Genomic DNA, 21,580 nt, shown 5'->3' with positions numbered 1-21,580 from the left:
TGTATCTGGAGAAAAGCATATTTAAATCGTTTCATGTGCTATAAAGAATTAAAGCGAATACCATAAGTACTCTTCTTAAAGAAATATCCGAGGAAGATATTCAAGATTTTTTAAATCTATGTACTCCATGCATCTTTGTGTGCGGAAACCCTCAGTGTATCTTGCAGGAATTTTATGAATAAATTGTTTCTGAACCAGTTGTCTTTAAGTTGGAGGAGAAATCTGAGGCCCGAGCTCTCTGCCTCTTTGAGCTCCAGAATTGTCTGCTGAGTTTGGATGCAGTAAGCGCCATAAAGGCCATAAATAATTGTATAATAGTTCCTACAGACATGTGACGCACCTGATACTGAAATCAGAAATGCCGCAGCTTTGTAAATCCCTCATGGGAAGATAAATGAGCCACCTCAAGGTCTGGTATGTTTATTTACATGTCAGCATTGATATTTAATCTGTCGTTTAACCTGATCTGACGGATAAGGTTTTTTTTTCGGTCGTTGGTTAAAAATGATTTTTTCCTCTGTCGAAAGAGCTTGAAATTTCCTTTCTATCATTATGTATTTTAAGACACGAAACTTTCGACATTTATGATCTAGGCAGTATGCAAGATGATCCTTTATATATCCATTGTATGTCATGGCTCATCAACGAGAAATCCATAGCTATATGTGAGAACTTCCAATCGTAAAATCCGATGGTCTAAGATTCGATCCTGCGTTCGTGACGAGTAAATAAGATCGATATTTCTTTCATTCTATTGTCTCATGTCTCAAATTATTTCTATCTGTATCTTTAGTCAATACCCATTTATCTCATTCACTGCATTAGGTCGCTATTAACTTATTCTGTCCTCACCTTAACTCCTGTGAAAATGTGATTTGCCCCACAAGTCTGTAACAAAACGGTGCACTTGGTAACACCAGCAGTATTGAAGAAGCTGAATATGAGCTCAACGAACTCGAAACTGAAAATCGTGTATCATTGTTTATTTCGTGATCCATGATTCTATTTTGTAGCTATGCTGTTTCACTATTTATACGCCTAGTTTGGACAGGGCCTCATGTTACATTTTTTAACTTTTCATTTTCATTAATCCGGAGTATAGCACAATGACAAACATACTATTTTTTAATTTTGTTTAATTTTTTTTTTTTTGCTGATGTGATGGTCGTTAACCCATCGCCTACTTAGGTTGATCGAAGGGTACTGGATTGCCATACGAGAGGACTTGAAGGACTGGGGAGAATGAGAAACACACGTACTGAAAGCAAAGTGAAGGAAATTTTCTTATTAAAGATGCAGGCGATTTGTCGGCCTTGCAACTTCACAATTTTTTTAGGAAAAGTTGACCAAGAGAGCTGTAATTCGACGGGTGAGTGAAAAGAAATCAAACGAGGCTAAATTTAGCAAAAAGTTACTGTATAGCAAATATGACTAAAAATACAAGGAAAAATGAAATCTGATTTTCTTCGACTGAACAAAACGTGGTAGAAAATAATAAAAAATACAAAGGTATTTTAACTTCCCATTTCTCCTGGCTACTACTATTGTAGGATGGAAAGTGGAGGAGGTGTAGAATTAAAGCAAAAAAGAAGGAATAAGTTTCGTGCGCTTCGAGAAAGGTGGTGCGATGGATTAAAGCTTTCATTTAGCTTATTTTTTGTTAAAAAATTAAACATTCCCATCCATAACGATCTAAACTGGCACCGAGATAACATCCCAACAGTTTAATGTGAGCTGTATTGAAATATATTCCTGAAATGACGTTGATGTTCAAAACTGAATAATAATAACAATAATAATAATAATAATAATAATAATAATAACAACAATGCAAAAGAAGCAAAAAAAAAAGATTGATGTAAAAAGCACTTTGATGTTACATCGCCGGACTTTCATAATTTATTTGATCTGTTGTCAAAGCTTCAAAAGTACAAAAGGCAATTCATTACTTATTCAGTACCAAAGCCAATTGCATAAAAAGTATAAGCCTCTAATCATGTGATATAGTCTCATACCGTCCTGAACTTACCACAAAACCTTCCTTAGCTTAGCAATTTGCACAACATTTTAAAGATCTCACTACCGTGCTAAATAACCCTGGCAGTTCTTATCATCATTGGCAAAGAAAAGTCGGGTAAATTTTAATGATTTCAAGTACCAACTGAAAGGCGAGCTTTTCCAGGTACCAGTAATGCATATTTTGATAATCATTAATAATTGAATTTCATATTAACTTATAAACCAGGCGTAGGCAGCAATGTATAGATGAAGTGCTATACTCAGCTTTAAAAGTCTTTTCGGTAGTCAATTTATGTGACCAACTCAGTTGATAATAATAAATTAACTACAATGGAAAATCAGTTTAGTAAGACAGGAGAATGAATGAAGCATCTTTAATAATATCAAAGTCATTCCAAATCTTACAGAAATTGGACAACCTCCGTTTGTAACAGGCATTAATTTCAATGTACGTAAAACCAAGGTCTTCACAAACCAGCGTCGCTGATGTGGTTTTACGAACTTCTGGGGAACTGGACAGAAGAGCAACCTTAAAGGACGACCCATCTTGGTCTTTGTTGAAAAAGGAAGCTGTACAAAATAAAAATGCTTACAATTAACATACTAACTACATGTATAAGTGACTGTCGAGTGAAATAAATTCATCAAAGTTCATAAGTTACAGCTCTTTAAAAAATGTATCTCTGAATGTGGGAATTAAGAAACAATCTGGATTCAGTGTGAAAGGTATTCAGCCTACAGCTAGACAACATTTGCATCACAACTCAGTTTAAGGTCTTCTGTAAAATATCTGCAGATTAAGGTTAGGTTCATCCACTGAAGCCTTTTACTCCAAACAGCTCACTAGTACTTCGTACTGTCTGCCATCAAATTCTTATGATTTGGATAATTTAGTATTGTATCAACTAATAATCCCCTAATTAATTTTTTTTATTCTATTAACTTGCCTGCTCGATATTGTATTGATATTGTAAGGAGAAATCCTGTCTTGGTCACTTATGGGAGTTAAAGGGTCAAAGATGAAGTCAGCACAAGAGCCAGAGGACTAATCTTGCCAAAGCTTAAATTAATTTCAGTAGCATCAGGTGACTAGGAGAATTGCTACTCCCCCACTAGTATGGTTCCCCTATCTGGTTACAACTGAAACTTTTTCATCTGCTTTCTCCGACAGTTTGCCTGAACCGTTTGCATACTTGCCCGAAGAGAAATTACATTTACATGTATTCGAGTGAAAAGCATCTTGACAATCAAATACACGTGTACTCACATTTAGAGGCTGGTTTCTTTCTATTCTTTTCCCACTCTCTCAGCCAGTTCATCAGCTCTCTCAGTTTGCTCTCATCACCCTGCTGACCAATAATCTGCTCACTGCGTGAGGTTGATCTCTGTCTACTCATAACAGACTTGGTTCTCCTGCACACACACAAAAAAAATTACCTTTACTGTCAAAATCTTACATAGATTAAAAAAATAAAGCAACAAAAAACAAAAACACTGTACTTTCTTGTAACTCAATTTAAGTAACACAAACAAGTCTACAGGTGGAAGTACAGTAAAATGATCCAACAGATGAACCTAAAGGTGGAATTTAGAGTAGTGGTAAAACTGACATGTGGGTGACTGGACAGAGGAGAACAAAGAGAATAAGTGACAGATAGAAAGACAGTAATTGGAAGAATGAACATATACAAAAGAGCAGACAGACAGACAGACAATCTAAGTGACACCATAAATTAAGTAGGTGGTAGAAGGGGAATGAGGATGAACAAATTATGTTTACTTATCAGTTTCACACTAGCTTATGGCTCCTATGACATTTTTCTGGTACATGTATATCACATACATATGCATGTATTTTTATGTTATCTGTAATTTTAATACAAAGTCATGTACAGTACCTGGATGCACACAAGAGAAATTATATTCACTAGGTGTAATCATTGCACAATGCATGTAGGATGCTTACTGGTGAGGAAATAATTTAAGGCATACCTCTGAAGTGTGAATTAAATTTTCAGTGAAGTTATGCTCTTGTGCTAATTGTTGGAAAGGTTTGAAACACCCAGCTTTCAGTGCAGGTGATGATGATGGTGTTTGTGTTGTTGGAGAAGACACAGATCTTTCACTCAGTTGTGACATATCACCCTCAAACTGATCTTTTCCCTGGCCGAGGGACTCCATTGGTTCAGCTTTCTCCTTCTTCTTTGTCTTCTTCTCCACACTTGGTGGTTCATAGCTGGTCTCGTTGCCTGGTTTTGTTCTGACAAGCTCAAACAGACTGTCTTCATCTATTTGTGATGTTCCACATTGCTTAGCCTAACAGATAAGCACCAAAGTTAAAAAAAAAGAAACAAAAAGACAACAACAAAAACAACAACAACAACAAAGAAACCATAGGTCTCTTGCCAAGTAATGTTTAGCTATTCAAGGAAGGAAATACAACCTTGAACCAGTTAAAAAGGTCTCTTAACAAGGAAAAATTTAATGAACTCCACAGCAAGAAATATAAGTTTATGCTCATGGAAAAAAAAAACTCTTTTTAGAAGCCAACAACAAAAAGAAAATGTTAATATAAATTTCTACCATAGTAAATTTTTCATTTCATGTTGGTTTCCTCTACAGACTTGCAAATCAATAAATTGTGTTAATTTTGCAAATTTGTGGCAAGTTTCCCAAGTGTTTTAACTGTAAGCCGCACCCAGATTTGTTTTAAAAATTTAGGGAAAAAGGTGCAGCTGCTATGTTAATGTTCACAGTTTTTTTTTCCCTCTTTTGAGCTGTACATCACAGTGTACCTTGGAAAGTTTACTCTCCCCAGGATCCCGTCCCATGACAATAAAACTCTTTTTCTTGCTCACTGAGTGGGTAACTTTTCCACCATATCCTTGAATCAAATCTGCTGTGTCCTCTCTCTTGATACTTTCCAAGATTCCCTTAATAACAAATGTCAGTCCATCCAAACAGTTTTCCACTTCCTAAAAATTAAATTATCAGGTGCATGCATAATTCAAGATGAGCAGAGAAAAAAATTAATTCTTCCCTTGAAGGCCTCTTAATACTGTCCAAACTGAAAAGTAATAAATGGCGAAAAAGTAAAAAACTCTGTAGATACACCATAAATATTTAAGATCAATGTCAGCATCTGCGCACCTACCCCTCCCCCAACCCAACAACTGTCAACTGCTAACAAGTAAGGGTTAAAGTTGTATTAGGGGAGGGGTAGGTGTGCAGTTTCTCAGATACAGACATTGAACCAACATTTGAACATCAACTGATAGTAAAAGGATAAAATACATATTTTTGTTTAACCCTTTAACTCCCACAAGTGACCAAGACAGAACTTCTCCTTACAATATAAATACAATATCATGCAGACAAGTGATGAGAATAAAGAAAGATATCAACCGGGGGATTATTAGTTGATCCAAGACCAAATTATCCAAATAACATTACAAGAATTGTACAACAGACAGTAAAGAGAATTACTATTGAGATCTTGGGAGTAAAAGGGTTAATCAAAGCATGCATTTTACAATTTTTCCTGTAAACTGTATCTGCAGATTTTTCCAAACCAGCTTTAATTCTAATAATCTTCATTTTTCTTTGTCTTGCATCTCTCATTAAAATTTGAAAGGATGGAAAACAAACCACAAAGAGCTTTTGAGAGATAATAATAATTTAACTACTGTAAGAAATTAACATGTAACTTCTTCCTAGAATATCCATAGATTATCCAGCAAACAGGTAACGAGAACACTAAAACTTATCAAGTACATGTAGTTGTTATAATGATCTAACAACAAATTCTCATTATTAGTTAACAGAAAAATGTGTAGCAGCTAGAGGGGAGAATTAACAATCAGATCTTGGTCTTTGAAACCTACCTTAGGGATTTCCTTTGAACCAAGCACCCTAGGACCATCTCTTGCCATAAAACTACGGAAACCAGATTTTTTCTTTTCCAATGAGGGTGGAACTCCAACCACTTCCTCTGATTTTGACACCTTTGGTGTTCCTTGGGTTGGAATTTCCTTACTAACATATTTTCATCCTTTTTTGGAGTAACAGTTTTCTTTGGACTTGGTTTTCAGTCTCTAACTGGAGTTTCTGGAACTGTGGCAGCTTTGACAGCCAGTTTGCTAGCAGGAGTTGTCTTTGGTACCTCCTGAAAAGTCCATGGATAAAATTTGAAGTGAACAAATTTGACATGTATATCAAACATTCTAACAACTAAGAGTTGTCCAATCAAGGTAAGAGTTGTCCCAAAAGAAATGTTAATAGTGAAAGACACTGCTGCTTTGAAAAATGGAGACAAAGTGGTAACATCTTCCCAGATTGTCAAAGTTAAAATCACCAAGAATGTACCTAAAAGTTTTGCCACTATTGTTACTGTTTTTGTATAAATTCTAGGTACAGTAATGGTAGTATTTTGAGTAGTATTAGTATTGTAAGTTATTTTTTGTTCCAAGTAATGCAACTCAGTAATGTGCATCTGAGTAAAAACCATCTACTGTCATAGTACATGTAGGACAGGTTTACATAATTATACAACATGTGCCACCAGTTAACAAATTTGAGTGAGCTTTTGGATCTTATACAAAGCCAAATTTAGTCCTAAAATGTTACTGTTTCATCTACAAGTACCTTATTCAAGTTGCCTAAACAACATACCATACACATACAATTATATCAGATCCAATCCATTCTAGTATCAGGGTAGCAGGTTCAATTAAGGATTAATAGTAATGATTAATTTTGTAACAAAGTATGCATGGTAATCAAAAGGCTTACAAACCTTTTTCTTCTCAGGGGAAGGCTTTTTAACCTCAGACTTTGATTCTAAGAAGTCTTCCTTCCTTTTCTTCGATGGTTGCTCTGCTGTTGGATGGTTGACATTCCCATTTTCTCTTCCTTCTTTTTCTCTCCCATTTTTATACTCTTCTTTTCTATTCACTTTGGAGTCTTCATTTTCTTAAGACTTGTCAGATCTCTGTGGGAAATGAAAAAAGATAAAAAATTCTTGATTGTTCTACAAGGAACTAAGGGATGATCATTAAGTGAGTTGAGCTCTGGTCATCAAGCTTAAAATTTGCACTCTCAAGAGTGATCAATTTTCTAATTTCTCATAACAATACCAATTCACAGTCAGGCAGCAATGTAATATCAGAAGAAAGAAAGTCCTCACACAAGAGGATATTTATTGCTTGAACAGCCTGGTCTCAGAGATATTTTCATAACACTTGGGTGACAGACAGTAAAGAGAGTTGATTTAAATATCTTAGGGGGAAAGGACTTATCTCTATACATTTCCTAGGGTACTGACAAAGGAGAATTTGATTAACAAACAAGAGCTTAATTGGTGATCATTTCCTTTATTCATGTGACCTTAACCTTGACACCTGTGTGTAACACGTGCTTATCCAAAAGTTAAAATTTTGGAGAAACCAGAAAAGCAAACAATCCACAGTAAATTTCCATAAATCATCTTTCACCAAAAAGAAGCTCCAGTGAAAGAAGACCATTTAAAAAACCTACTTTCAACGAAAAAAGCGATAGATGCATATTAATGTTTGATTCAGGGGGAATATTGTAAAGAGAAATTAGATGCTAGTCAAAGGGTTAAATGTATTAGCATAAGAGCAGTGTGCTATGACAGGTCTAACATTCTCAATGCTTGATGGAAGAAAGGAAAAAACAAACAAACAGACAAAAAAAATTTAGCTGGATAATTTTAGAAGAAGCCAGATGATTCTCCAGAGCAATATCTTATGTTCTAAATGAATACCATTGTTTGGTACTGAAATGTCAAATATAATGAAAGAGAATGATGGATGATACCTCTCTTTAACTTGCTGGACCTCTTGAGAAGCTACTTTGTCTGTCTGTTTTGCAGACTCTTTTAATTTGATGGGCACAACTTCTTCCTCATCTGTAGAAACCACATCAGAATATAAGTCAAGTGCTACAATATTCAAATTCTATTTGAGGCAGAGTGGTCTAATGGTTAGTGTGCTGAACCCTGAATGAAGCAGATGGCTTTGTTTTTGTCAGCAAGCTAATACATAAGCAATGTTAGAGGTCATGCGATGTTAAAAAAAACTGATATCATCTTACTGTGTATGTACCTCAAGCTCACCTCACATTAAATATTTCTTTATCCAGCCCTCCCACTCCATCAATAGGGACATTAAGATCCAAGGATGGCGGATGTCTATGATGATGGGCAGAAGTTTGAATGCATGTCTATCTACTTCCGGTAGCCGTTTCCCATAAATTGCCGCTGTAGCTGTGTTGTCTGTGATGTCAAAACAACTAGTCTGCCGTTTCGTACAAAACGTGAGTTGATTACAGTGTTTTTATAAAATATCTTTTATAATTTTGAAAATTTTGCCCATTATGGAGTCAATAACATTTTTAATTCATTTGACTACTCTTCTGGGACCTGATTTTTGCAAAACTGAAAACATGTTTTTTTCCTTCTCCACTAAACAGATCATGGCTACAGCCCACACGAGTGCCAAGAATATTGCTTAGTAAGTTCTCTTATTGTCTTTTCTTCATGTTTTTAACAATGAATGTGATGAAACTCAACATGAATTACCCTTAGAAAAATCTCTCGATGACTTATGTTTGTGATAGTGTCTTGCATATTTGATGAACAAAAAAGAGTTCTGCTTGCAGTAAAAAAAAAGGCAAACAACAATACATATATTGTTTTGAAGTCTCAAGGTTTCTTTATCAATCACCTTTCAAGTTAATGAATAATTTCATTTTCCCTTCAGTCTGAGTAAATGAAAGATTAACTAGTACTTGTCAAAATTGTGAAATAAGCATCAGAGTTGTATTTTGCTACTGCTCTGCAGAATTAGTAAGCTGCAGTTTGAACAAATTTGTGGGGAATGCTTAAGTCCTGGATATTTCAAACTTCAGTGAAATTTAGGTAGCAGTGTATCGCATCATGCTGTTTAACCCTTAAACTCCCACATGTGATTAACAGTTAACTTCTCCCTAAAATATCTATACAATATCCAACAAAAGGATAAGTTATTATCTTGATCTAACAACAAATTCCTACAACAAATGTACAAGGAAACGTCTAGAAACTAGAGGGGACAATTAGCAAACAGATCTTGGAAGTTAAAGAATGAAGACAAAATTGCTTCAAATTATGGCCTTGTTTAAGATAAAAAAAAAAAAAGGCAAAACACTGTAATTTATCAGCCTCACTCAGCTACCCTGGCATACTCAGACAAACTATTGAAAATTATACCTGCAAAGTTAGTTAATACACATACCATGTCTGACATTCCAGTCCAGAAAGATACCTTGGGTTAGATATATGTAGTTGAATGAAACTCTTGGTCAAAACATGTTGTAAAATTACCTACCACGTATGCCAATAAATACTAATTTTGGCGAAATTCTGCCGCTGAGAACCGGCTAAAACGACTAATAAACCATTTTAGTATTATAATAGTAATGCGTTCACAGTCACTCTCCGATGTTCACGACAAGCGACTTAGTACAGGAATGGCTCCGACCTGTGATTGGATGATAAAAATATTAAAAGTTAATAAGTTATATCTTAACTCCTTGCTCGCGAGTACTCTTAACCGCGTGTCTCGAAGCGGAACAATGAAAAGCCAATGTGAAATCACCGATGAGTCAAACAAGTAAATGGCTACTTACATAACGAAGAGAAGGTAGAGTCTATCTTGTTCAGCGAGGTCGTTCAGCGATATTCCGGCGATGAAAAAGTCATCCGCCGACAAGCTCCGCTGACAAAACTCATTCAGTCAGTTCAGGCGGACGACCAGAGACTGGAGCCATTCGTGTATTTAACCGCAGACAGGAATGGCTCCAACTCGTGCGTATATTAATTTTTGTTTTCGTTCTGGCTAAATGATTTATACACTGAGATGAAAACTGAAAGAGCAATTTATGAGGTTCTTCTTATGTTGAAGTCTACAGTGCTTGTAAATGAAGCCCTCTTTTATTACTGCAGGGCCATGTAGTTTCTAAGTCACGTTTGGAAAATCACGCAATGTTGCGTGACTCTGCGACCGATGTTTTTAATTCACAGTGTGTTCTGCTGGAGAAATATGGCTTGGCCGTAATCGAGGGAGTTTTCTATCGAGGAAAACTGATTTTCTAGGTTATTGTTCACATGAAGGACAAATCCATCATCGGGCTCTTCATCTGTTTTTGTACAACACCTAAAGGAAGAAAGTGGCGGATTAATTTTGCTTGCTAATTTCTAACAACTCCACTAGACCTAAAAAAAGAAAAAACAAACCAAAAAAACGTCAAATCAGTGGCAGTAGCTCTCGCACTGAATCATGTCGAAGTACCTCGACTGTTTGCAGTGATGGTACAACCAATCTTCGAACAGTTTTCGGCTATAACAAGAAAGAGTAAACTGATTTTATAAAACTTGTTCTAAAATTAATGAAGGCTGTTCATCACATGACGCTGTATTGGAACGAGTATATCTCGTTTGCTATTGTATCACACTACTGTTTTAGACAAGCTATTTATACCACTTAAATTTAAGAAAGAATGAGTATAACATAAACCACACGTGTAAAGCACACGAGCCATCCTAACCAAATTTGCCAACTGCTTTCCAGGCTCATCTGTAAAAAACCGCTTCAATTTTTCAAAGTGGAAAATTTTTAGCTGAAGCCATGGCTTCCGAAAATATTTCTCACCTCACCTAAAAAATTTTCAAAAGAAATTTTCAAATTTTTCACAACTTTGCCTATTCCTGCTCGTAGGTCCAGCCAAGCCCTTATGGTCATTGACCCCCGCAATAGCCGCTAACAATGGCTTATAAATATAGGCGTTTAGTGTCAACTTGTAAACTCCCTAAAGAAGATTACGACAGTTAGACGAAACGCGTCAGAGAATAAAGAAGTTTTACACTACTGTTCGCACAGCGCTGCTCACTAGTTTAGTTTTACTTTTTTTTAAAACTTTTTTAAAAAAATATTTCAAAAATTATTTTGAAATTATTGTAAAATTTTACACACCTGGCAATCCTCTAAAACCGCCTCGATGGGATCTTGGTTCAGATTGCACTGTACAGGTCTTATGTAAGCTCAATTTAATCAAACTTTCACAAGTGTAATTTCTAAGTGCCACTGTTGTAGAGACTGAAAAATAGTGCAGCTGCATAGTTACACTTTTCAATAAATCACTCAAGTCATTCTACCAAACTCTCCATAAGGTGTTTCTGTTTTGTTTTATTTTCCTGCAAACCTAATACTTAGAGCCACTTGTTGGTAACTTCGAAACATTTTTGTGAGTGACAATCTGATATCAGCTTGGCTACCACATGTAATTTGTTTGTCAAGCAGGATTCTGGGTATGTTCCAAAGGTTGCTTGTACTACCTGTAGCCTAAAGATTCAAGCAACTTCTGTCAGACAGCACTTGGATGTCTGCTGCAAAGATGATGAGCTGTAAGTACAATATTATTGTGTGATTAACATTGATGAAAATGAAATTTCCCTCAACATTAACACTACTTGTGTAAACATTGTAGTGATATGATTCAAGGAAGTGACTGCAAAGGCAAGTGGCAGACATGTTACAGAATTAGTAAGCTGCAATTTGAACAAATTTGTGGGGAATACTAAAGTCCTGGATATTTCAAACTTCAGTGAAATTTAGGTGGCAGTGTATCACATCATGCTGTTTAACCCTTAAACTCCCACATGTGATTAACATTTAACTTCTTCTTCTTCTAAAATATCTACACAATATCCAACAAAAGGATAAGTTATTATCTTGATCTAACAACAAATTCCTGCAACAAATGTACAAGGAAATGTCTAGAAGTGGCAGACATTTTCAAGCATGTTCTTGTGATACCCAGGTGGATTTCAGATAACTTCACACAGGTTTACTATAAGAATAATGGTAAGTACTAGAACCGTGCACTTTTACATTATGCATGCACTTGGGACGTTTTCATAACTCTTGGAGCTGTATTAGGTCTTGGCTAACTCTTCCGCTTCCACAGATATCTGTAGTATATGCTCTGCCTTTTACCATTTGTTTAATCTTAGCCTTTACAGTCACTTTCTTCATCCATATCACACACATAGTAGTCAAGCTGATATCAGATTGTCGCTCATTCATATCACTACAATGTTTGCACAAGTGGTGTTAATGTTAAGGGAAATTTCATTTTCTCATTTGTCTTGCCCGAAACAAGTGCCCGAGATAAGTTCTGTAGCATGAGTAATGTCCTAACAGTGAGCCTTCATTTCTTGCTTGCAATTTAAAAAATTGATTCAGTAAAATGTTGTGTTCTGAACTTCAGTAAGCCTTTTATTCCCACAAAGGTTTATCTGTTCGTGTTAGGAATAGGAGAGGGAGTTTTGGGGGCTCTTAAAAGCTATTAAATTGAACATAACGAAAAATTCTTAGCAAAATTTTCAGCAAAATGCCATGTTTCAGCAGTGACGCTCAAAAGCAGAATGCTTAAATTTTTACAGCATAATTTATTCGACCCTAGCCCCTATCGAACGAAATCGACTTTCGTCCAGCTGTTTGTTAAGTTTCTTAAATATTTTTCGCATGCTTTATCTGAGAGGAAGTTCCACACTTGCTGGAGCCATTCTTCTATTGCCAATTGCGTTTCCCATGATGCTTCGTTTTGGCTTAATGAAAACAGTGTCATGAAATTGTACAACGAAGGACGCGTTTATATTCCCCTTTACTTGTTTCTAACGCGTGTCGCACAAAAACCACTCACTGCTCCACCGCACAAACACAAGGCTTTGTTCCGACTGGATTGTTTACATCATGTAGCCAATGAAGCATTTTGTTTTGATGAGCTATTATCCTCCTCATCAGTTAACACTGACATTTGTGTGATCAATGATTTATTGCATTTTACGCCCTCAAGCTAAAGGGAAAAACCTCCAGCTCTACACCAAAGTGAAAATGAAAATTGGATACCATTCTCACACACTTTGTCAACTGGTGTTGGGTAGAGCCGGGAGAACGTTTGCTCCTTGAAATCATGGAAAATAACAAGTCGAATATGACATTGGTAAGCAAATCTTTTCGTCACAGATAGTATGTCAGAGCATGATATTTTGGTGCTATTTTTATCATTTCAAGATAGCGGATTGCATGCCACCGACGGTTATTCTGGTTCTTGTCGGCTTTAGACAGAGGTCACAGGAATATATATTGGCGTCTTGAAATGTACTCATTCTCAAACAATAATGAAAATTTACATGAAGGACTAGGTATTGACCATTCCTCGGGCTTCTATATATATATATATATATATATATATATATATATATATATATATATATATATATATATATATATATATATATATATATATATATATATTATATATATATATATATATAACTAACTGCAGACAGTACTGTTTCGGCCTTCTGGGCCTCATCAGTGCAGTGCTGATGCTAGGATGGAGGTAAGGCCATATAGCCACCCCAAGTGATCTCACACATGTGGGATCATCTAAGCCATGCCAGAGTGCTCAAACTAGAAAAACTAGTGAGCATGCATAATGCTAGCAGCAATGACTCATCCTAGTAGAGTGCTCAATTTGGACATGAAAGCAAAGCTTTGTATGCCAAAGAGCTATATCTATCTATATATATATATATATATAGCCATAACAAACAATTTCTTCAAAACTTAAATGTATTTAAAGATTTAAATAACTTTTATTGTGTTATGGTACTGCAAAGAATCTAACATTAAAGTGAACGTTTCTTTTATTTTGTAGCAGAATATTTAAATCAAAGAATTGAAATACAACAGCCAATAGTTTTTAACAAAATTGAATAGTATCTGAAGTCTTTGTAACACAAGACAACTGTAATGCAAACGCAGTAGCAGTTTTGCAAAGCAAGAAAAAGTCTCTGGTTGTAATAATTCCTAGGAAATCATTATGTTTTTCATTTAATGGTAATATGCAATCAATTTGGAACAAAACATAGGTAAAACAAAGTTAGTATATTTACATTGTTGTGTTCAAGTAACTAATAGGTGAATATACTTTTAAAAGTATTTTGAAGTGCTTGTCTTTTAATTGAAATGAAATGTATCAGAAATGTAACGCAACAGAAATATTATCCCAAAAAAAGCAGCACGTGTACTTGTAAATAATGTTTATCAGTCAGAGAAACAATCATTTCACTTAAAACCAGTGTCTACAAAATGTTTGTTGCAAACTGTAACAAAACAGGTATTATTAACGTTTGGTATTCAGTAGTAATTTCCACTGATGTGTGACAGGAAATTGTTCATTTTATTCAGATTTGCACTGACTCCACTATTTTTGTTTGTTGTTGAATGTTATGCTGGTTATAGTTGGTAACTTTAGAAGAAAGGCAGTTATGGTTTCTTCAGTGATCGGAAGAGTGCTCTTTCCTTGTGACGCTAGCATATCATGCAGAATGTCGTTGAACAGGGTCACTGTGATCTTCGATTCTTTAATTTGTACCAGTAGTTGTCCATAACATTGTTGAATGGTGGACTTCATATTCTGCTTGAGCCCACAAGTTGAACAGGTTAGTATGGGAGACGTCTCTATTACCAGCTTTTTGTTACAGTTGCAGCAGGCTTGATATGCAGTGACACTTCGCACTCCAAGTATTTCTGCTGCTGCTGTTGTATTGGTAAAGTTCTGAGGTAGCTCAGCAGGATTAATGAGATCCACAGAATTGTTCCCAAAGTGTCACCTTAATGGCTCCATGTGGGTCCACAAGATAGGCAAACAACTTTTTTTTTCACCATCCTCTGTCTTCACTTTTTTTGTTGATGACATCTGAATAAGTTTGGCTTTGATGGTGATACTTTGATTTGTGTTTGCAGCTGAAATTGATTGGATATTGTTGGCACTTGGCAACTCAATTCTTGAAAAAGGTATTTCTTTTGTAGGCTCTAACAGTACATTGTTATTCATCAGTACTGTGGTTGCATCTCCTGCTCTTTCAATTCTAAAATTTCGAAGTTTTATTGGAGATTTCTTTTTGCTCATTTGATCAAAGTGTTCCTGTTTACTTCCGGAGAAGCAGACTCCTCTTACTAAGCCATCGGTGGTTTGTATGGACATGTCAAAGTAAGATGTCTTGCTACTTTTTTTAGTTGGAGACACATTGTGTAAGAAACCAACAATCTCTTCTTTTTGTTCTTCCATTGCCTGCAAGTGAAAAAGAACCTTTTGAGTTTGTTTCATAGCAATATAATGTATTTCAAAACTTCTAATAACATAGGGAGCACTGCATCAAAAGACGACGACGACTACGACAACTACTACAAATTTAATTATAACAACAAAATGCCAAAAAAAAAAACTTACCTAGGTGAATTATAATTTTTTATTTGTTTACTTATTCATTATAAATCAATCAACAACAGCAGCCTCTACAGACAGGAAGGAATAACACTAAATGAAGGTTGGGGAGTGCAGTATACTGCAAACTGTTTATTAGATGATACTAATACTGAAAATCAAAGTGAACAATTACAAGAAATAGAAAAGAGCAGTGGTTCCAATAAGCAAGATGGAAATGACAGTAATGATAATGATGATCAGTGGACTGAAGATGAAGCAGAAACACCTGCTGGTGTTACTGACACCATGTTGACCAACACACATTATTTTGAAGACAGTCTGCCTCAACGTATTTTAAATGTTGCACCAGGAGAGGGAAACAAACCCTTAAGTATATTCAGAGATCAACATTCTGAAGAGTTAGCATATCCTGGTATATTCCTTGGTCAAAGTCGACCAGAAAATAAAGATAGACTAGCTAATGTTCATTATAGCGACATTTGTAAATCTGAACTAAGACGATCAGATAGGAGAGCTGCTATGTGTGTTGAAAATATATTCTTCAAAACAAAAAAGCTTCAAATGAAAATTCTCTTAAGAAAATCACAAGTTGCACTTAGGAAGTGCAAAGGAAATAGCAAATCTTCAAATGCTGGACAGTTGAAATGTGAAGGAGCAATTGAGCGCTTGATTCATCTTGATGAAGGATTCCAATTTTTGAAAGCATTGATACCTTACAACTGTATGCAAAGATCTGTTCATAGCGATGCTTAGATAGTAATTATCATGAAGAATACTAGTTCTAGGTTTCTCTCCTCTGTATAAAATCGACACAGCTTTCGCACATGTTTGTCTCGTGATAGATGTTTTCACGTGTGTAGTGAAATACATGTATCTTCTGCCAAATCCATTTCGTAAACAGGGCATATTATATCCCGCATTGGGCTTTGTAATCCCCAAGTGAGACTTAATAATTCCCTTAACGGGCTTTTCATTCCCCAAATGGGGCTCAATTGTTCCCCGAAGGGACTTTGCATTCCCCAAATGGGGCTCATAAAGCTTATTTTGCGTCCTGAGCACTTGCAAAATGGCCGGGCGGTGATCGTGTTGGCGCCGAGAAAGCTTCAGTCGATTTACAAATTCAAAGCATCTTTCAAAACCTTTCACTCGGCCGGAATGACACCCAGTGCGAATGCTGTGGCAAAATGAGAAAACACCTTTTAAGAAATCCATTACAAATATGAAAAGCGAAAAGATCACTCACCTTGCAAGCAATAATACACCCTGGCTTGACGAACGAAATCAGGACGATACGACGCAACCCCAACGTTTTTCGAAAGCACCTGGTTTGACGGATTTGACTTTGTCCTTTTCTCAGATTTGATTGGTTCCGAGTCTTCCCGGAAATCGGTAGCTCGCCACGACCTCTTTCGTTTGTCCTTTCCTCGTATCCAATTGGATAGATTATTCCCCTGAGGAACGAAGTTTGCACCCGAAAGTATTACAGGCCGAAAGTATTACAGGCCGAAAGTATTACCCCTCCGTGTATACTTCATGTATCATGTCACCAAATGGAATCCGCACTGAAACGTCAAGAGTAAATCCGAGATCTTGTCGTATATGAAGTAGCTGGTCGCGCGTTTTACAGCTTATCTAAGTGTCTGCATGCATTATAAATGCAGCAGACACAAAAAGTCTAAATCTGGATGAAATATCGGCTTTTTTCGAAGGATCCTACGATATTTCCTTCAACATTTATTTCAGAGTTGAGTGCATCATGCGGGTAATTATGCATAGTTGTTGTCTTGCACTTTTTTTCCAGCTTTTTCTAGATTCTCCAACCTCCAAGTCAATAAAGATGAGACTGAAATTTTTGCAATTGGTAGCCATCGTCTTGATCAAAGAAATTATGCTCATAAAGTACGAACTTCAATTAAAACTCTGGGGATCGTTTTTGACTATATCGTCTCATCGAGGATAAAAGCGAACTTTGAAGCAATTTTAAAGTCTATCAAAGATACAAGAAATATGTGGAAACGATTTTGCATGTGACGCTTGTCATTGAGTTACAATCACATTCCCTGTTCCTGAAACAAGGCCTTTGACAAGACTCAAAACTGAGTAACTTGAATCAAGTAACCATTAGTGGTTGTACGATTAAAGATACACGACATGAAGTTTCATCCATAATTAACTAAAGAGCGAAATATGGTAAACAATAGCGTCCTTGCACGCAAGCGTTCCCTCCCTAGATTCCTGTTAGGACCTCGCTTTTCTTGTTGTTACTTTTTTCATTTCTCTTCCCTTTCAACAACGAACAGAAGGGTTACTGGTTGCTTTAATGAAATAGAACAGCTGAGAAGTATCCAATACGTTTGTTTAGAAGGTGGAGACTCGAGGACAAAGTTTGGATCATTCTGTAATATCCCCTTCCCTTCTTTTTGTCTTGGAAAGCAATTCTCTAGGGCAGAGAAAATAAATGTTCTAGAAATTACTGTTGTACATCTTGGCAGTATCCTTGTTGAAAAGTGCGGTAATGAAGGTAGCCATCCTTACCTCAATGAAACAAAGAAGGTAACCCTTAAGTTCCTGCGAGCAGCAATCGACTTCATTCCTTTAGCCTTAGAAGTTGCAGGAGACTTAAAGAACGCTTCCTTTTTTTTCGCTCATCCCGGAAATGATTTCGCTATTACAGCTGGAAAAGAAGAATGGAAGTTTTATTTGTCTCACCTTCCCAATGGAAACATACATGGTTGTTGCGTGCGCAAACCAACACTTCACTACATTTGGGACGAATTCAAGAAGGTTTTCAGCCGATATGTCGTGATTCCTGTAGTTCTAGCCCTAACAGCCTCATGATTCCTCTCATCAAAGTAAAAGACATTCTGTGATAGTCAAGTATCTTTACAATGAGTGCATCATTTATTTGCTTACATAGATTTATTGACTCAGCATTAGTTTGAGTGTATGAGTGTTGTATAAGGAGATGGAAATGCGTGACTGAGTTGTAAATGTAAATAGCGCTGGAATCATAATCCCTTACCATTTACTGCTAATCCTTGGAGTCGTAATGCGAAGTTATGCTCTTGGGTGCGCCTTGTTCATAGCGAAATCGTCTGCCTCCCATAAGATGGATTTTAACCACACTACGTTGAGTTAGATTGTTTGCTTCTTCGTTATGGCTGATAATTCTGTCACACCAGGTTATCTGTAGTACATCTCAGGATTGCCGTTTTGTAAAAACATGGTGTCGCTTTCTTGAACGTGATGAAAATTCATTCCTTAACTGAATAAATTCTTTTATCACATGTTTATGTTTATTGCTACATTTTGCGACATTTTGTTAAACAGAAATGCTAGGCTATGATAAATTTTCGCTCTTTATAATCTAAGAACCTACCAACACATTTTAACCAAACTTTTGGTGGACTCATCTGACTCGTGATTTAGAACTCCTGTAAGAGAGTCTCGATAGTAGTACCTTTATGACATTAAAATATTTAAATGTTGCCTCCATAACATAGAAAAATCCAATTTTAGGCGGTTGAACATCTCAACATTTTCGAGGGAATCACGTGGTTTTCGGAGGGAGTGGAGGGGGAGGGGGGAGGGGGGGAGGGTCTTCGCTGACAAAGAAAATTGACTGCTGATTAAGGGGGGATCATAAGATAACTACGGAACCTTAGTGGGGAGGGGGGGGATAGGGGGAATCAAGTAAATTGTATTGTGACACAAACAAAATCCGCCTTACCCCCTTCCCCCCCGGCAATAACAACGACGGTTCCCCAAAGATTAAAAATTCGCACATTTCATAAACCACATAAGAAAAAAATGGGTAGATTACACTTAAACCCATCCAGACCCTCGAATACATCTAAACGATGTGATTGTACTAACGACTTTATATAAAAATTGATGAGACGAAGTGATAAAAGCTCGATGCCATTGACTCTTCTCGTTTTAAGTGCACTTTTCATGCTAAAATCGTTTATTACTCTCAAAACATAGATTCATAAAAATTGCATAATGGTTTCTAGCAAATATTCTGCATCGTTTTCTCTTTGAGGCAAATGAATGAACTTGTTTGAGACGAGTCTCCTAAAAGATATCACATTTTCATTCATTTGTTTAGGATTATCCTAAATAAAAAGTGAGGTGTGGTCTAAGGGTTGATATGAGCTACGAAAGAATTTAAGGTTTTTCAGTTGAAAAGGGAATTACAGTAAACCTATCATTTGTTTTGTAAGTCGTATTTTCCTGTCAAGGTCAATGGCTACTGTTCTTTTGACAAGCCAAAAGTTATAGTGTAGAAAATGAAAAACTAAAACGATCCGCCATATTGGATAACATCTACGGCCCCTGGTAGCGTCGTTTGCATATCTGTCCAATAATATTAACATCATAGCCGTAGACGACATAACAAGCTATCTATATAAGGTAAAAACCTTTCAAAATACCGCAACGTAACTCTGAAGGAGGGAAGGGTTCCAACCACCCCTCCCCTGTAGAAAAAGTTGGGGCGTGAGTTAATTTTTATGTACGTCCAAGGGTTACAGTTATTCATCTGCAGAATGTTATCGCTAATCGTTATGGACTACTCTTTTTTTTTATCATATATATGTATTCTTATTTTTCTGTTCTATTTAAATGTTACTACCTTTGAAAGAAAGTGGTACCAATGCTGGGTAATTGGAATTCACCTCTTCCAGCCTTAACGACAAACTCTTTCCCTGCCTGAGCGAAGAGAAACACAGCATTTGTGAGATCGGCTCCATCATCCAGCGCCATTGGCAGGAAATGAATGGCAGCTTTTAAGAACTTTATGGTAGTTTCATCGTGGCCATCGGGATAACTTTTATCTTCTATTTTCCTGACCTCAGCTCCAAGAGCAAGGGCTGTGATTTTGTACACAGTAACTCTGTAACTTCTTGAAAAATCCTGAAATCAGATACCCAAGACTCAAGTGAATATGAGAATTAACCTTGGGAATATATCGTATAGGTACAAAGCTTCTATCAGAAAATGCAAGTTTTATTCATTCGTTTTAAAATTAGCTAGCTGTTGTTGTTGTTGTTGTTGTTTTTTGGTATTTTTGAAGTCCTATAAACAAGTTCCGAAGTTTGCATTTGTGAGAGTAACACTGTCTGGAAAATCTTAACTTGTGTATCACTGAATCGGTCGTTTCGCTTGTATTCGGATGTATGCTGAGTGTAACCAAATTATGAGAGAATTATAAACAACAGCATTGAAAATACAGGTATGGACTCTCGCTATGTAGAAATTCAGCCTGTGAACTTCCATAATTTCGTAGAAGTGGAAATAGCAAGCTTAAGTAATTGTTAAATTAAATTGAGCCTTTTTATCAAGTGCTTGTTATAACTCTTTTTTCTGTGTCGTTTATGTACAAAAAATGTGGCTCGCCGGTTGACTGATTCAGATTTATTCTCCTTCCGATTGCTTTACGCCTTACAGAAGCTAATGTTTTCGGTGGTAACCGTAGCAAAAAAAAAGAACGCAACTCGCTAAAATGAAGGACTTTGCACTGCAGACTCTTAGAGCCCCACTCTACGTTAATTTTCTCCCAACGGTTCAGCAGTTTCTGTAATTGACGATCACTACATCATTTTAGTATCTAACTTGCCTCTACTTTAATCACACTTTGATTCCTAAATAGAAATGAAACGGTAAATACAGATATTAAATTCCGGCTGGTGTTTGATCAATAATGACGAGATTATTTTGGGCTTATTGTTAGAGCATCGTGCATGATGCCGGCATATCGACTAAACTTCTCCAAATTTCTCTTGATATTACGGTGAGTAATGTCCGAACAGTAAGCCCTCTTTTCTTACTTCCAATTTAAGAATTTGATCTGGAAAAATTTGTGTTCTGACTTCAGTAAGCCTTTTATTCCCAGAGAGGTTTACCTGTTTGCGGTAGGAAGAGGAGATGGAGTTTTGGAGGCTCTTAAAAGCCTATAAACTGAACGTAATGAAAGATTCTGAGCATAGTTTTCGGCAAAATGCCATGTTTTCAGCGGTGACGCTCGAAAGCATAATGCTTAAATTTTCCAGCATAATTTATTTGACCTTAGCCCCTATCGAAGTAAATTGACTTTCGTCTGACTATTTGTTAAGTTTCTTAAATTTGTTTATTATGCTCTATCTGAAAGGAAGTTCCATACTTACAGGATACATTCTTCTATTGCTAGTTACGTTTCCCA

General features: G+C 36.3%; 3 protein-coding genes across 3 annotated transcripts in view; all 3 read right to left on the bottom strand.

Moving 5' to 3' along the window:
- The window catches only part of LOC131800053 (replication factor C subunit 1-like), a gene marked incomplete at its 5' end in the record, with an annotated part of 59,993 nt that extends 50,245 nt beyond the window's left edge, over positions 1–9,748 (bottom strand). Inside the window, 2 exons of the mRNA XM_066168325.1 lie at positions 9,315–9,350; positions 9,709–9,748. Coding sequence (XP_066024422.1) covers positions 9,315–9,350; positions 9,709–9,748 — 76 coding nt within the window. The remainder of the gene's footprint in view (positions 1–9,314; positions 9,351–9,708) is intronic.
- On the bottom strand, positions 1,893–8,414 carry LOC131793136 (replication factor C subunit 1). The gene is given in 9 exon segments (XM_066168246.1): positions 1,893–2,589; positions 3,287–3,432; positions 4,012–4,335; positions 4,815–4,994; positions 5,904–6,061; positions 6,064–6,184; positions 6,815–6,990; positions 7,805–7,948; positions 8,411–8,414. Coding segments are annotated over 8 exon segments (1,131 nt in total). The 3' UTR covers positions 1,893–2,589; positions 3,287–3,408.
- Positions 9,749–13,475: 3,727 nt separating the features above from the next.
- On the bottom strand, positions 13,476–20,005 carry LOC136276775 (uncharacterized). The gene is made up of 4 exons (XM_066167903.1): positions 18,401–20,005; positions 17,914–18,052; positions 16,622–16,829; positions 13,476–15,222 (listed from the first exon to the last, which is right to left on the bottom strand). The coding sequence occupies exons 2-4, from the start codon at positions 17,967–17,969 to the stop codon at positions 14,758–14,760; spliced, it is 729 nt and encodes a 242-aa protein (XP_066024000.1). The 5' UTR covers positions 17,970–18,052; positions 18,401–20,005; the 3' UTR covers positions 13,476–14,757.
- Between the last annotated feature and the right edge of the window lie 1,575 nt (positions 20,006–21,580).

This window comes from Pocillopora verrucosa, chromosome 6 (assembly GCF_036669915.1).
Source record: "Pocillopora verrucosa isolate sample1 chromosome 6, ASM3666991v2, whole genome shotgun sequence".
Taxonomy (NCBI): domain Eukaryota; kingdom Metazoa; phylum Cnidaria; class Anthozoa; order Scleractinia; family Pocilloporidae; genus Pocillopora; species Pocillopora verrucosa.
This window is presented reverse-complemented; position numbering and strand designations above follow the sequence as displayed.